Here is a 17,575-nt window from a genome sequence, read left to right on the forward strand (position 1 = left end):
ACCTTCCTCCGACCACAGAGGGTCGTTTTCCCCTCTTTCTTGATTGTTCAACTGGAGGGACTGATTATTAGTTGTTATTGCATTAAAGTCACCCATTAGCACAATGTCTCCAAGTGTGCTAAAAATAGAGATATCATTTTTTAATGAAGCACATGGATCTTCGTTATCTAAATTCCTTTTCCTATAAAACTGAGAATTTTTCGGAGCAAAGTAGCAGGCAGCCAATCTAAAAGTTACCCTATTTTCTATGATTTGCAGCCATATGTATTGTTTATCTGCATCTTCTTTTCAACTCTTACTATTCCATGCCACTTCTCATCTATTAGAACCGTAACCCCCCCTTGACTTTTGTCTGTATTGCTTCCTTTGTTCCATACTGATACTTTTTTATATCCTTCGAAATCTGGAACTTTGCAACCATCATGTTCATGCGTTTCTGTAAGAATGATAATGTCTTTTCCTTTTGGTATGGGCCCCAATCTAGGTCCTTTTCTCCATGGATATCCTCTGCAATTCCAACTTACAATATGTAAGTATTCCTGTGGGGCCCCTAATCCCTATTTCTTGTTTGAAAAACGATTGTTGATTTGGGCTTTCCCATTTTTCAGCCATGCCCACTTTCCCTCGTTTCAAAGGAAAAGAGAGGTTGTTGGTTGCACAACTAAGGACAGGGTCACATCATCTTAGATATGAGACCGGTAGGTGGAAAATACCCAAGGAAACTTGGGAAGAAAGAGTTTACACGTTTTGCAACAAGGAGGCAGTGGAAACGGAATGGTACTACATAATGGAATGCTTTGCCTATGAGGATATTCGTACCCAATACAAACATAGTAAAAAAATGGACAACATACACCAGTTATTTGAGGAAGACAAGATTAACCAGACAGAGAGCCTTCTCGTCAAAATCAGCAGTAGGAGATCGGACATTGAAAGGAATCTGAAGATAATTTAGGGTGTTCATCTTGGTCCCATAGACTGTTTAGTCTCGTGGACATCATTAAAATCTTTCATTTCATCTTTTCACCTCCTTTTAGGATTATTTGAAATGCTATCAAGTTTGATCAAAGCCAAAATTCGGCAATATTTCGACGAATGAAAGGATTCAAGAGAAATAAAAACGATTTGCTTTGCCATAAGAAATACCGAGGTTGGAATCGCGTTGCTCTGCAAGGAGGATACTCGACATTTTAAGATGTGAACTTCGGCTTTGATTCATGCCCTAAGTGCTTCGGTTTTTGGCATTTTCATAGGGAAACAAGGAGACACTGCATTCACCATTCACCTGAGCATTTCGAGATTTTATTGGCAAAAATAGGGGCTTTTACAAGTCATGCGAATTTCATATTGTACCTTGAAATATTTGAACCCCCCTTTCTCAGGATTTACTCTGATAATTTCAAAGCGAAAATAAGATGAAATGCACAACTATGGGCAACAAAATGCTGAACTTCGGCCTCTGCGATTTTCGTTTTCGCCCTATGCATTCACTCTGACCTCTTTGTTTTGCATGGGCATTTCGGGATTGCAGTTGGCTTTCACAAGTGGGGCTCTCTCTTTCACCAGCAGACTACACAAAAATGAGGGTCCTATTACAAACAAACGGGGTGTGTGTGCAATAAGCACAACAAATAGGACTGACAAAATGCTAATAAGTTGTATTCATTGAGTATGGGCTTTGTATTTGGCCCTAGTGAGTCAATATAAGGGTCCCCACCTAGGTCTAGCTTGGTTTTGTCCATGGCACGATCTAGGAAGCCCAAGTACCCTCGAGTACATCTCAAGCACACCCCTAGACTGCCCAAGCCATTCCCTAGGTGAACCTAGCAAGGACCCACAACAATTAAAAAAAATCTTTTATTAAAAGACTTTTTCGTAAAAAACAACTAAAATTGAGATTTAAAACCTTGATTCAACCTAACATGCCTCAAAAGCCTTCATTTCATAAACACAAAACATATGCTAACATTCCAACTTACCATTTTTCATTCTTCAAGCTTGCTGATTTTTTTCTTAGTGGTGAAGGATTGTGAAGGTTTAAAGTGTACTTGTTAAGTGCTAAGGGATACAACCAGTTTCAACAAATGAAATTTATCAATCAAAGATAAGTTTGTTTTGAGTTCTTTCCAAGTTTTCCAAGTTTTTTTCTGACTTTTTCTCAAATTCTTTTCCAAGCTTTCGAGTGCTTATAAAAACATGTTGAATGTTTTATTTTGTAATTTTTAACCATTTTTATTATACTTAAATGTATTGTAGGGCTGTATTGTTGTTCTTGTTTTGTTTGCTTTTTATTTTTTCTCAGTTCATGTATCCTAAGGTTACATTTTCTTTTCTTTTTTATTTTCATTCTCCTTATAATAGTAATCCAAAAAAAAAAAAGGTAAAAGTTCTAGTTCAATGGACCTAGGGACAGATACGCCATTGAAAATTGATCAACCATCACCTCTATGGATATATGTTATGATAATTAAGCAACTTCCTAGAGACGGAGGTTTTCTTTGACCTTGAAGTCAATGGCACAATGGATATAGGCGCTCATATAATCAAGTGAAAGCTCACATATGTGCTATGACCAGCAATGGAATTAGAGTTTGTTAACCACAATTCATATGCGAAAATCTCTTTGGGTGTTAACCACAATTAGCAATTTCTTAGGATCAACGCTATCTAGGTGTTTTTTTTGTACGGTCTTTGCCTAGTGCATATTAGATTTGGAATACATACCACATACCAACTTAGCAGCAAGAGCCATATTCTATATTTTGTTGTCGTGTAATCATGCCCCACCATCTATCTTTGGTTCACATACAAAATCCCAAGCAATCAAAGGGAAGCATCTATGCTCATTGTTTCCCTACCATAAGAAAATTCTATTTTTGCACAGATCCACTAGGGGGTCCCACAAGACTAATTTGTTTGTATCAACAAATAGGGGCACTCCCCAAATGTTTGTTTGGCAGCCTACCATTTTTTAATCCCAACACGTTGGTGATTAGTTGCCAAGCTCTTGATCGACCATTGAAGAAAAATATATCAAATTTACAAGTGTTTACGATTTGTCCCAAGGCGTTGAAAAAGGTAGAGAAGATGCTCTTCCTTTGATTTGCCTCACCAAGTGTGGCTTCCCCAAAAGGACTACATTGTCTACAAATTGTTAGTGAGTTATAGCATTGACACCTTTTGTGATTTTTACTAGCATTGACACCTTTTGTGATTTTTGCTAGCAAGCCTATTGACCCTTGCCATCAAAATAAAAAAGGGAATAGTGGGTCCCCTTGCCTTAAACTTCTTGATGGTACAAAAACACCTATGAGAGCACCATTAATTATTACTAAGAAGTAGTGGCTTCACATGCACTAAAAAACTCGATTCAGCCAATCTTTGCAAAATCCCAGTTTTTCCTTTATTTTTTTATCAAGATCTCCAGTCAACCCAATCATAAGCCTTGCTTATGTCCAAATATATTTATTATTAATATATATAAATATATATTATTTATTATACATTATAGTTTAATAATTTACTAGTAATTATATTAAAATATTTAATATTATTCCAAAAGTCCATGAAATTATGTTATTGAGCCTCCATATCAGAACCCGAACTGATAACTTTGATTATATTTATTTAACTTGTCTCCATTTCAATTTCATTTACAATAAAATGTTCAACATTTGTTTAATTTCCTTATCGTCAAAATAAACTTATCAATAATCATTTGACTGTCAACCAACATCATTTCATGTTTTCACAAGCTATTTTTCTATAGCTTCAAATATGTATCTTGATTTAAAAGAGATTCACTGTGATTTCAGCATCTTTTATAAATAAAAGTTCATTTAAAATGTGTGCTTTCTTTTTATTAATTTAAACATTTAATTAAGAAATTGTAACATGTGTCTAACAAAAGTGTCTTAAATTCTTAATAAGGGAATGCACGTCTGACAAAAGTATGTGCTTTCCTCTTATGAGTCCTAAGCATGAGTTCATCCATTAATACTTTGTCTTATAAATAGTTTAGTCTGATGTAAAATATATGTATATATACATATACACGTCAATATTTTACTAAAATATGGCTTTACTAAAAAAAATTGAACAAGGACATTTTCCTTGGAAATACAATAATATTTTTCCTAATAATAATAAAATATATTTCTACAATGACAAAGTATCAAGAGATGAACAAGCAACAAGATTCTTCAATATTTGAAACTTCTCATTTAGAAAATTTACCTCAGTTGATATGATCCCCTCATTGATACCAACCAATCCATATTCTAAAGCTTCTGCCACACGCCAAGCTTGTGACACATTTTCTGTGAATAAATATGAAGCTAGTCCTGCAAAATGTTGAAAATAAGAAATGAGTAACATCTTCACATTTCCATACTCTTCATTTTCAAAGTGATAATTGTTAATTTAAGAATCACAACTATAAAATTTTAATATGTCACATCAATATGCATTTTAAGGAAAGGGGTTTAAGGGACTACATATCCTTCTAACAAATTATCACCTCAGACTAAATTTGAACTTAAGGATACATGTGAATGATATGTCTTATAAAAGCAAAGCAAAAAAATTGAGAGCTTACATGCCAATCATAATTTTAACAAAATGTTAAAATTTCTTTGCTAGAAGAATTTGGCTTTATATTTTCTCCATTTATAGAGCATGGTGGTAGCATTATCAATAAAAAAAAAGGAATGCATAAATTGATGAACTATGGGTCAATAAAGATTTACTAAAAAACTATACAGTTGAATCCCGAAGAAAAAAACAAATATCTTGACACACTAAAAACACACTCCTACTTCAAAACGCACAAATTGATTTAAAAAATCATGTCAATGAATCATTGGTCTACATCATAGTTACAAGGAGACGTGTACCCTGACTGTCAGGGAGACCTCTATTACCTGCACTTTCTGTTTCCTAAGTCCTCGCAATTTATTTTTGCTTTGTGTTCATGATAATTACTTTTGGTTTATCTAAGTGTATTGTAGGAAGTTGAGCTGTCGAGGGATAGCTATCCTTTCGTAGTAGTTCACTTTTCCCACTCTAAAAGTACCTACAATCTCAAGCTTGAAGAGATCTAATGAGTGCATCGATAGCAGGTTTGGTCATATGAAAGCTAGTGATTTATGATAGAGAGCTCACACTGCCATTCCATCATGGCCATATTCATCACATCACCCCTTTAAACATGGCTGAATATGCAATGAATCCCAGATATTTCATGGAGAGGCATAGGCAAGTCATTACTAGTGATGATGGGGAAGTGAAGGGCTTTAGGAAGGCCCTCAAGAAACTATATATGTAATGTGCCCTGCTCCTTAGTTTGCTGACATTCGTGGGATTGGCCTATCATTTGACCCTCGTAGGCCAAGGAGATTGATTAGGGGGTCAACTCGGCAGTGATTTGTGGCTTCACATTTTATGTCTACTTGATTTTATGGTGTAATAAGGAGATTACACATATGACAAGACGTGTGCACTTTAATTATAATGTATTAAATTATTAATATTCTAAAGTGCAATTAAATTAATTAATGTGTAAAAAAATAATAAAGTGTATGAGAAGAATCTTCTAGAAGGAACCAATTGATTGGAGGAGAAAAGAATAAATAGAGGAGGTTGGTTCATTGTTCATCATTGGTTGTTTGGATATCTTCTCTTGTGTAGACTTGTGGAGCCAAGGGTTTTTGCAGACTAATCATTTGGGAACGAAAACTCCCTATGATTTGCATAACTGAGGAGGTGAAAGATCTTCTAAGGGGTTGCAGCTGAGAGTGGGAGATAACTCAGTCTTCCATATTGTGCCTATTGAGCTTGTTGCATTTTCATGGTGGTTGGGGTTTCATGGTGTTTTCAGCTTATCATTTTGAATGTCCTAAGTGCATCGATTTTCATTAGAGGAGAAAGGCGATTTATTTGGAAATCATTTGAAGGAGGAAATTGGGAGATAGCTGCCCTTATTGCAGGTCTGAGAGAAATCGAACTTCATCCTTCATACACTCGATTTTGCTAGTATCTCCTAGTTGAAGCATCAAGGTGAACATTGGAGGACAGCGCTAGCCTTGGAAGCATAAGGCGATCCTTTTAGGAGTATTTTGAAGGAGCAATAAGAATAAATCAGTGTCCAAATCAGGTCTGAGGAACAAGTCGTACCAGTCTGATGCATCCCCATGATTTTGCTCTTAGTCCCCATTCTTGGCATCGAACTTATCATTTAGTAATGGCGATTTGATTGGGATATGACAGAGATCATTTTAGGAGATGAGGAGAGGAGTTTGATGCTGGAAATCAATATTAATCAGACTCTAATAACAGCAGCAGGGGCGATTTGGAGAGGAGGACGATTTAGTTCATTGGAGGCTTCATAATTCATGATATTGCTTGCTTCTTCAATTATCCAGCTAGGTGATTCCCTTCAGGTTCTTTTGGCACCATTTTTCATGTACTTTTCAGATAATCGGTTAATGTTCATGGCTGTCTAATGTCCTCAGAATTTCTGAGAAGTGTACGTTAGAAGATTGGTCAATTGTGAGAATATTGTATGAACTTATTTGATCATTATCTTTTGAAATAAAGGAGAAATAAGGTTGCATTTCAATTGTTTATGAATGTCTGAAGGTTTCATGGCAAATGTATGATGAAATGACAGCAAGCTGTAGGAATATGTTTATGAATGTAATGGCTTTATAAACTAGTTCCATCATCATCCTAGGCAATAATTCTATCCATTAGAAGTCATTTGTAATTATTCATTAATTGGAATATGTGATTGATAACTCCTACACAAGTCTGAAAATTCTGAGACAACAAATCAGCATAACACGCAAATTAAATAAACTGCATAACATGCAGTTGACAACCAAATATTCCTTGCACATTCAGTCTATCTATCGCAGGGGATATTTCAATATAGTGTGGAGGATGCTAAAAACATTTGGCATCTATAGACCAAATCTACTTGTCAACAATGCTACAAGACTTCACATATCACTATGGCACAATGATACTTGATAAAATAGTAACAGCTATATGGCAGATTTTCATTGCTGCAAACAAGTACCATTTGCCTGCTTTCACACATTTCTACTTCCTCTATGTTGAGACAAAATGGTCTACAAAATTTTTATCCACTATGCTAAGAGAAATACTTAGACAAAGATCCCAAGGGACCTAAATAGGTTAATGAGAACCAAGGTGTGCAGCAACTATTAATTGAAGTCCTACTGCCAAGTCCAAATGAGTCCAATAGTTACAATGACAAAAAGCAACATAAAGGATTTCCATATGATGATTACAGTTCAGCTAAGTACTGTCATTCTGGCAGTTTGAATTTCCATGTACAAGTTGTAGCTTCAGATTTAGAGGTTATAACCAATTATTCAATTCTCATTATTATTCATTTTCATTGCCACAGATGGTCATTGGTATGATTTTAAATTACAATACTGTATTTGAATTTTACTCTTGGACTTCCAGTCCTATGTATGCTAGGTCATGGATGCTATTTATTCCAGCTTCTTTCAGTTTGTTTGAATTATGTATTCTTGTTTTGTTTTTTATATTTTCTGGTATTTGTCGCAATTTGCTTTCAAACATTATTTTATATACATTTTGGTCACCATCCCCTGCTATCCCCATAATCCAGTTTTTTGCCCTTCCCAGAAATAAATCCCGCCATACTAGAAACTCGAAGAAACATTGGTTGCAAGATGGCAGTACATTGTAGTAGTTAGACAGGTCCTCTTGAACATGTCCCTCCTGCAAAACTGACAATGACATGAAACTTTTTTGGCCTTAATGCACAGAACTCTTGTATCTTGACCTCTTACCCATAGTCTGCCATGGATTTTATGCTAAAATTGAAGTTGTACTTGCACATAAAATTAAAATCTAAACATATTTTCATGGTTTATTTGTATTCACAGTTTTCGCATTGGTGGTATTCATAAAATTTTTATGTGAATAATGCCAAATGCTGGCTAGAGTTGGCAGGGGCAAGTGTTGCGCCATTTGGCATAAAGCCCTTTTGAGCAATTTATGTATCAATGCAAGATGACAGGTATCAATAAATTCAGACTTTGCCAAAGCTGGCTGGTGGTCTCTGTTGTGAGTTATGCACACCTCGCCCCTTTGCTTTGCAGGGGACCCTCATGTTATGTGTTTGTCTGCCCCAATGGAAGAAATAAGTTCACGTATCCTCAGTTTGAATCCCAAGTTTGGTCGTAAAACTTCAAAATCGGCCTAATTACCCGAATTGCAAGATTAAAACTCTCAAACCTGACCTCTACAAATGCCTCCCAAAGCCCGAAGTCCATCAATTGAGGGGGAATTTAAATGAAGTTAATATAACCTAGAAGGCCAAAATGAAAGTTCCAAAAGTTCACAAATTGGTAAAGAGGGCCGAAGTGTAAGGAGAAGGAGAGAATCTCGCAAAACCTTCAGTTACCCCAAAATCCAAAACAAAGGCATTTTAATGCAATATGAAAATCACGCAATAGAGGTCTTTTGGCCGAAAATGGCCAATCTCGCGAAGTTTCACAAAGCCGAAAAGACTCAAAACCTTTCAAAATAACCTTATACATAGAAACTCATAAAATCACACAAAGTCTTCATCAGCTGCAAATCACTTAAAGCTGTCAACAAAGCCTTTAGAATTCCAAACACGCAATTCATTCAAAAGCTCACGAAATGAGTCAAGGAGCCGAAAAACACTAGATTCGCACAAAATGAACTTTGAAGCCGAAACTGTGAAGATCTCACAAAAAGACTTAAAAACGCGAAGTGAAGAAGCTCACAAAATGAATTGAAATGCCGAAATCGCGCGATTTTATTAAAAATCCCGAACTTCATCCACGGGGTCGAACACCAAAACTAAGTCGCACATTTCGGGTCAATGTGCCGAAAAAGATAAAAATCCAATCTCGCAAAATGGCTCCAAAGGCCAAAATTCACAAATTCGGCCTTTAAGCCGAAAAATTAGAAGGCAAAGGAAAGCTCACATGTACGCTTTGAGCCAAAAATCATTCAAACAACCTAATCTCGCAAAAGAAGCCTTTCGGCCGAAAACCAAGCCATTAAGTGAAAATCGCTCATTTCAGGGTTTAGGGCCGAAATTCATTAAAGCTCGCAAAATAACCTCTAGGGCTGAGAAACACAGAGGCCATTTGACCCGAAAGTAGAATGAAGAGAAAATCGGCTAATATGCCAAAAATAACAAAGGGAGCCATTTTGAAATGACTTAAACTCTCAAAATCTTCATCTAAGCCGAAAATCAAATTCCCAAGGCAGATCTCACATTTCGGCCAAAGGGCCCGAAATTCATTAAGGACGTTTTAACTGGAATTCAAAATCTTGCCAAAGGCCTCTACGGCCTGAAAATTGAGTAGGCAAACATTGCGATTTTAAATAAACCTTGAATTTCACCTGTTCAACCCGAAATTGCCAAAAGGAAGGTTAAAACTTAAGAGGTAAATCTTTCAAAGCCTCCAGTATTCCCGAAATTCCAGGACTTAGGTGATTAAAAGGTGAAATCACACGAAATTTCACAAGGATGGCGTTAAAATGGAAAGCCAAAATCTCACATTTTAGGTAAAGCGTTCGAGAAGCATTTAAAAGATACATCTCACAAAGAGCTTCTCAAACCTGAACTTCACCAAAACGAAGGAGCCTGACATCGTTGAAAGTCAAATTTAATATTTGTCAAATTAATTAATTTTTCAAATGATTAATGCGAGTTAAAATTGATTGTTCGCAGGTCAAAGGCATCGTCCGGAAGAACTAGGCGAAAGCCTGAAACGACAAAGCCGGGCGCTGAAAGATGTAGGAACACAGTGCAAAAGCACGAGATCGGAACCATGCATTGGGAAGCGTGTCACTGAACAATAAGCTAAAGTCCACCACTGGGACCAAAGAACACTCTAAATGTTGCAAGTCTATGCATTCTCGAGAAATGCACAGCTGGATTTAATTCCAGAAATTCAGCTCTAAAAACTGAAATTGTTTTAAATGTAAAACTACCTGTGGGTCCCACTCAAGATATTTTAAAACAGAGGGCACACAGGTCAGTTATGTTCAACTACCAGATAGACCTAAATTAAAGCCAAATAGTGGTAGGCAGTTGAGATAGTGGTTGGATAGATAACTAAGAATTAAGTGGGCATGGGTTAAAGCTGCCAGCTTCTAGAAGGCAGGTTGCAACCCTTGGATGCAATCAATCCTAGCCACCGGTTCGACATGTAAAATCTATAAAAGGCAAAGAGAGGCCTTTCTTTTGTAAAGAGTTAGGATAGGTTAGATTTTAGGCATAGCATAGAGATGCTGCAGAAATTGTTGTAAGGGCAGCTGAAGCAAATATATGAACATTGAAATATGGTGTTCATTGTCTTTGTTTTAGTCTGTTTGTATGGTTTCTTTCAGCTAGTTAATTTTAGAGTGTAGGGATTTTAATGGTGAAGTGTAGAGGGGTATTTGATGCATTTCTAGTTCATAACATTAGGGGTTTGTTGATTGTAGGTCACCGTGCATAGTTAGTCTGAACCCAAACTGTGCTTAGTTCCACTACAGGTGTTCGTCTTAGGTTGTGCCAGAATTGGATGCATAAAACGAGTGTCTCCGGACTGAAAATCCTTCATCCCTTGGAGCTTGCACCGTTCTTGTCTAGTTGTGAAGGTGTCTCTAGCAAAACAAGAACTGGTTTATCGAAATTTGTCTACCCTCTGCATCAACTGTTATCATCCTTGTCCTTAGGTCTCCTAAACCCTTCCCTTTTGCTTCTATTTCCCAGTTCGAGAATCACAACAGACCAGCTTGTTGCAAAACGTAAGACCCCTTGTGCTCCTAGCAAATCACATCGAGTGTTGAGCAATCCTGCAGTCAAGACCTGAAAATCGAAACCTTGAGGTCGTCCCCCATTGATCAATTAAAAACAACATTAGGGATTTCCTTATCTCAAGAGAGGATAGGATACTCAGCGAGTACATTTTATTCTGCGTTGACCGGATAGAGTCGTAGTTCCACGACATTAGACACGTCAACAGTCTCCTTGGAAGGTTTAACATAAGCGCATTAGGAGGCTTTCAGCCAAATAGTTGTGTTTCCCTTAAGTAAGCTTGCATTGCTTTTCCCTTGTGTTTGCATTTCACTCTTCCTATAATGAAAGCTTCAATCCATAGTTGAAAAATTTGGACTCAGCAAAAACTTGGCAAGGCCCGAAAATGTGACTATGCAAAAATTTGGCAAAAACTCCGCAAAAATCTTGGCAACTTAAACAATTTATTAAATTTCATTAGAAACACATTTTTTTTGCAAAACTCAATGAGGAGATGCATCCAATGAGTACATAAAAGAAACAAGATAAATCTAGTTATATTTGATTGATTTAAATGCAAAATGGGTACAGAATGGCATCCTCATGTCAAATGTTGATGGCCGATAGTCTAAAACAAAATGAACATAGAAAATTGTTTTTGTAAAACTAAAAGTAAATACTACATCAAAACATTTTACATCTTCCTCTCCCCAGTTCTAGTGAAAACTAGGGAAGAGGTAGAACTAGAGGGTCTAGTCCTAGGAGTCTGTTGTGGCTCCTCCACCTCACCAAAACGAGGTTGGGGGAAGCACCCCTCATGGGAGTCTGAGGCTGTGAAAGAGAGAGAGGTAGAGAGATAGGTCTAGATCTTTAGGGAGAGAAGAGAGAGTGAGATAGAGAGCAGTAGAGACAGAGGATACACGAAGAGTGTGTCATAACCCCTCTTTGGACATGGGATTAAATAAAGACGATAATTAAAACATTTATTAATTAACATTTAATAATATTGGAAAATCATCTCATTTATGAGACTTCACGATTTTCCTTTAATATATGATTATTAATATTTATTATTTGTTATGATTATTATTTATTATTATTGTTTTATTTTAATGTAACGTTCATATTTCAATTATTAATATTATATTAGCTATTAAAGAAGTTTTACCATTAAAACATAAAATAGATATATTGAATATATTACACTGACCGAGTCAACTTAGTTCACTAATTAATATACATTGTATTATGTATATGAATCAACTATTATATGATTCGATTCTATGAGGTAATTAATATGAATCGATTAATATATGAATCGATTCTATGTAATGCTTAATATATATGACTTGGTTAATAGATAAATCAGTTCTATGTTATGATTAGTAAGTCAACAATGGTTACCATAACTATTAATTTAATAAGGAAATACATAATTGTTACCATTACAGGTCTTAACGATGTCCCAAGGGATGCGACTAATAGTTGTATAAAAAAAAGTATTAACGGACATGGGACATGTCTCTTACTAACGGGTTCATCATTCCAAACACATTATATAAGAAGGGGACCCCTTCACTCATTCAGAAGGGGAGGAAAAAAATAAAAATAAAATATTACCTCTTGTCTTCCCATCCTTTGGCTAGCCTATCGGCTTTATTGGTGCAAGTAGTATAGAGACGGCATCTAAGGAATCATACACTCTAGATTGTGCATCAGATAGAGCATCCATTGAAGTGCAAGTATTTACTGACAACCAGACACTGTGCCAATCGCTTCAAGCAAGGACGTTCCATTGCTTAATTTCATTGATATACTAGATGCCGTAGCATTGCTATAAGCAAAGGACATAACAGGAACACACGGTTAACTAACAAAGAAGACGATCAAAAAATGACAGACATCTTTCATGTGTGTTTATTCACACAATCCTAGAGATTACATTTTGAAAACAACGGCTGTGTATATATAACCCAGTCACTCCTTCATAAACAAATTATATTTCTGGTCTAATCCATTATAGTTGTACTAAAAGAGGATAGGTTCGCAGCAACACCTGGTAGATTTATATCATACCATTAGTATTTATATCAGACTTCTTAATTGCCGAGTTCCTAACAATCTTATAAGGTTTAGAGGTAGTACTATAAGCTTCTTTACTAAAACTTTCTAATTGACAATCAGAGAAAGAACATAATATATATTTCATATATCAATACGTTTCAGATCAGATCAGAACCATTATTATTAAGTTACAGGCAGTAACATCCTTGTCCTTAGAGATAAGCATAGGGACGTGCTTAGATGGTATGCATGGAGAGGTCTTTAATAAGAATGCTTACTATATTAAGCTTGATAATGTTTATGCAGAATTTAATATTACTGTAGACTGCAATATGTATGACAGTCATTCCTAATATCATATGTAGTGGCAGACCAGATTCTGACGCATGTTAGATCTGTCTGCCCTTACAACCATTAAAAATAATTAATACCTTTAGGCAATAAGGTTTTAATAATTTATATAATAGAACTGAATATGATATAAGAAAGAGAATTATATGAAGATAGTGGAAGTAATCAGATGATATATATATATACACCAAACTGAAAACTAATCTATAAGAAGATCATATATACCAACAATTTATTAAATCGAGGCATATATTTTAAGTATACAAATCAGAGGAACCTATCGAGGGTTAAATAAAGGAAATTCCCAGATAGGCAAATTACATAATATTAGCATAAGAGTGAAATATATGTAAAGCCAATATATAAGAACATAAGAATGGCAGACCAGATCTGTTATGTGTCAGATCTGTCTGCCACATTACTATATTTACTTATTTATGTATCTATATGATTAGAATGATCAATGGGGATAACATAAAGTTGGATAATAATAAATATTAAAATAATAGTTATAGTTAATATTAATATTAATATAATAAAAAGTAATTATTAATGAGTAAATTAATAAATATTTATTAAATCACCAAAACAAAGTATTTATTAATTGATTGATAATAATAAGTATTTATTAATTAAAAATTAATAAATGCGTAAATGATTTATAAATCAAAAATAGGATTAATTATTTAGTATGGTGAGATAGCTAGTACTTGATGGACTTAAGGAAAGGTAGAACATCCTAGGTTGGATTCATGTTAAGATAGTTTTGTCTCTTAATCGATTTAGTTAAGTTATAAATATATTGGAAATCAATTAATTACAGTTAAAACTGTCTTGAATCAAGTAGGGGACATTACAGGGTGATAGGGAAAGAGATAAGTCTAGAATCCAAGGCAGATAAAGTGAGTGAGATAGAGAGAGCGAGAGGGTCTGTTGTGGCTCCTCCACCTCACCAAAACGAGGTTGGGGGAAGCACCCCTCACGGGAGTCTGAGGGTGTGAAAGAGAGAGAGGTAGAGAGATAGGCATAATCTTTAGGGAGAGAAGAGAGAGTGAGATAGAGAGCAGTAGAGATAGGGGATACATGAAGAGTGATAGGGAGATAGATAAGTCTAGAATCCAGGGCAGATAAAGTGAGTGAGATAGAGAGAGCGAGAGGATGCTGATAGGAGCCTACTGATTACTGAAATTTGACTAAGTCTGAAAAATTATAAGATCTTCTAAAACCAAGAATTTGCATTATACGTTATAACTCCTAGAGATCAGAAACCACTCTCAAACATCCTACCAATATATAAATGAAATATAACTTAAAGTATACTTAAATTTAGATACTTTTTTGATGCATCTAGGCCTCTTTTCTCTATGCAACCAAGTTGTTGCTATAGACTCACCAAGTCTATGTGAAGAACTTACCAAAAACTCAGAGAGCTTCTCTGCAAGTTTTTAGCTGGAAAATTCGTACCGAGTAATCTGAGTCTTGCATCTATGCTTCAATTTATGTTTCAGGTTGCACAGACTGATCTTCTCATAGTAAGGGCAGCAGATGTGAATAATGGGCACGTCTGTTGAATGTTTAAAGAAAAAACTGAACATGAAACTCTGATGACAGCTTGCAAGTGTGCATCAGTCTATTGTAATTTATAGGTTCTAGTGTCTAGATCCACATCTGAAACGTCAACATTGGTAGATATAAAAAAAGGTCCTTGTCTATTGAGAGGCTTGCATGAGATTGTTTATCGACTCACTCCTAATAGAATTTCTAATCTCTTCCCTGGTATTTATAGTTGGTTATTTAGTTTTCACTTGAATATAAAAATTAATATATGCCCCAAGTTCCAATGAGACATTAGTAGCATTTATGATGAGAAAGTGGAAACAATTATTCAAATCTAAAAGTATTAAAGAAACAATCCAACATCGTCTAACAGAAACTAATATCCCTATAGAAAACAAGAAGATAGTAGAAGCATCTTATTTGATTAGTCTATTTTACATTTTAGAACTGCAAAATGTAAGAGCTTCACTCTCATAGGCATACATACATATTGACACTTTCACCAATTATAGCAAGCTTCTGAACCATAACCTGAGAAGTTGTCTGTTTAATTAAACTAGGCACATGAGAGTTTCTTTCATTTTCATTCTAGTGAAGAAAATTTTAAATGTTTTCCAAAATGTATTTCAGTTAAAGTGTCGATGTAATTAAAGAAAAGGTCTAAAGCTCGCAATTTTGATCAGGTGAAAGTTCAAATTAAAAAGTCAAATCCATTAAACATTACTAAGATGAATATGCTGATTAATTTAGATTTAAAAAAGGAACATTTTAGTCATCAAAACATTTCAAAAATATTCCATGTAGTTTAATCATAAAAGAACATATCGATAAAAGCCTCATATTATCAGCAAAAGGAAATAGTACCAAATTGTGTATCATTTGCAATTTGGATAGCTTCATCCTCAGTCTTGAAACGGAAAAGTGGTGCAACAGGACCAAAAACCTCCTCCCTGAGGTGTAATCATTTTTTTTTACCAGCCAAGGAATAAGGCAAATGTATTAGTATAAAAATTATTGCAGTCAATATTTATATAATGCAGCAATTCATTCTTAAATTTCTCATCAACAATTACCTGGAGATCAGCATGCTAGAATTTGCATCTCCCAGAACTGTAGGCTCATAAAATGTGTAGCCAAGGTTATGTTGTTTACCACCAACTAATAGCTTTGCTCCCTTTAGCATTGCAACAAAATAATACTTATCATTGATTTTAATATAATCACAAAATTTTCAATCAAGTTTATGATAAATTTGGCATGTAATCTATCTCTATACATAAAGAAGTATTAAAGATCCATCTATTAAATTAGCAATGTGTTAAAAGAAACTCCTGCCACTTTTAAGTAATTAAAAAAATTCCAATGCGTTCAAAGAAATTCCTGCTACTTTCAAGAAATACAAAAATTTCAACATGTTAAAAGAAACTCCTGCTACTTTCAAGAAATACAAAAATTTCAACATGTTAAAAGAAACTCCTGCCACTTTTAAGTAATAAAAAAATCCAATGTGTTAAAAGAAACTCCTGCCACTTTTAAGTAATAACTCTTTTTTTTTTCAATGCAACTAGAATTTTCCTTTTGATGAGATTGATAAGATGTCACAATGTGTGCGTTGAAGTAAATAATTAACCAAAAACATGTCAGTTTATGGAACCTCTTCAGAAAAATTAATTCTATTAACTGAAATACTGGAAAATGTATCCTCAGTTCAAAGTGTTTTGAAAATGATATTATTAATCAGGAATATGCCCCTGAAGACTTCAGTTTATTTTTTAATAGAACTTATTGTTCAACAGCAACCTCCACAATTTCCCAGACAAATGACATCTTTAGCTACTTCCTTTTAATTTACTAGGTTGGGGTGAGTTAAGGCCCCATTAGACATGCATAGTTGGATGGTGGAACCACTTTATAGTTACACCCAAACAACTACCTTTAAAAAGAACATTACAATCCCTCCTATCCCTCTTCCCTACAACACATTGTATGTCAAGTACATGCGTACACTAGCATTCATACCTACACATGCATACACCCAACATAAAATAAAGACAGAGTATTCTTGATGTTTTTTTCTTTTCAAACTCCTCAATAAATGTAATTAGAGATATTGATCTCGTTTTGCATGATAGAGCTAGCTTGTCAAAGCTATGTTCCATCAACTTTCTAGGACAGGGACAGCAGGGGATGAGAAGACAAGTTTCAAGGATGGATTGTTTTGAGGCCATTTTAGGGGATGACAAAGGGAATGGCTAGTAAAAAATAGTGAGAATTTAAAAAATATAGGAAAATTTCAAATCTTGATATGATTAGATTGATAAAGCCATAGTTCGCAAACTTGGCAAGTCGTTGTGTACTCACAAGTGTTTTTGGTCTTGAAGTACTGACTTTTTGTAATGTCCCCTCCTTAGTCCTCTCAGATTTTTGGTGGAGGTTGACCTACTTTTGGGGTCCCGTAGGTCAGCAAGGTAGTTTGGGACCCAACCCAGGGTTGTGGAATCCAGTTTGGGAGCTTCGCAAGTCTTCCAGATGGTTGTGGGGAGTTATTTCTATGGTTAAAATTGAAATATTAAAGTTGGCTTTATGTGAATAGTAAAAGATGAAGAGTAACAGAGAAACATAAGGATGAATAGTGAAAAGTGACCCCCCCTACCTAGTAACTCAAGTTGTTTTTAAAAGGGGGCCATTTTGTCAATGAGAAATAGACCCTCAAACTCAATTTTAAGTTTTTAAGGCCAAAAAGAACCCCTCTCATGGATCAAACTTCTTGGACAG

At 35.1% G+C, this 17,575-nt stretch overlaps 1 protein-coding gene across 2 annotated transcripts in view; it reads right to left on the minus strand.

Moving 5' to 3' along the window:
- The window catches only part of LOC131042430 (succinate-semialdehyde dehydrogenase, mitochondrial), a 290,490-nt gene that overhangs the window by 109,056 nt on the left and 163,859 nt on the right, over positions 1–17,575 (minus strand). For both annotated transcript variants that reach the window (XR_009105256.2, XM_057975696.2), the window contains exons 16-18: positions 15,874–15,974; positions 15,665–15,750; positions 4,237–4,343 (exon numbers count right to left, since the gene is read on the minus strand). Coding sequence is in view for 1 of the 2 variants with exons in the window: in XM_057975696.2 (XP_057831679.2) it covers positions 4,237–4,343; positions 15,665–15,750; positions 15,874–15,974 (294 nt within the window). In the remaining variant the exon portion in view is untranslated. The remainder of the gene's footprint in view (positions 1–4,236; positions 4,344–15,664; positions 15,751–15,873; positions 15,975–17,575) is intronic.

Source organism: Cryptomeria japonica, chromosome 1, assembly GCF_030272615.1.
Source record: "Cryptomeria japonica chromosome 1, Sugi_1.0, whole genome shotgun sequence".
NCBI classification, from domain to species: Eukaryota; Viridiplantae; Streptophyta; class Pinopsida; order Cupressales; family Cupressaceae; genus Cryptomeria; species Cryptomeria japonica.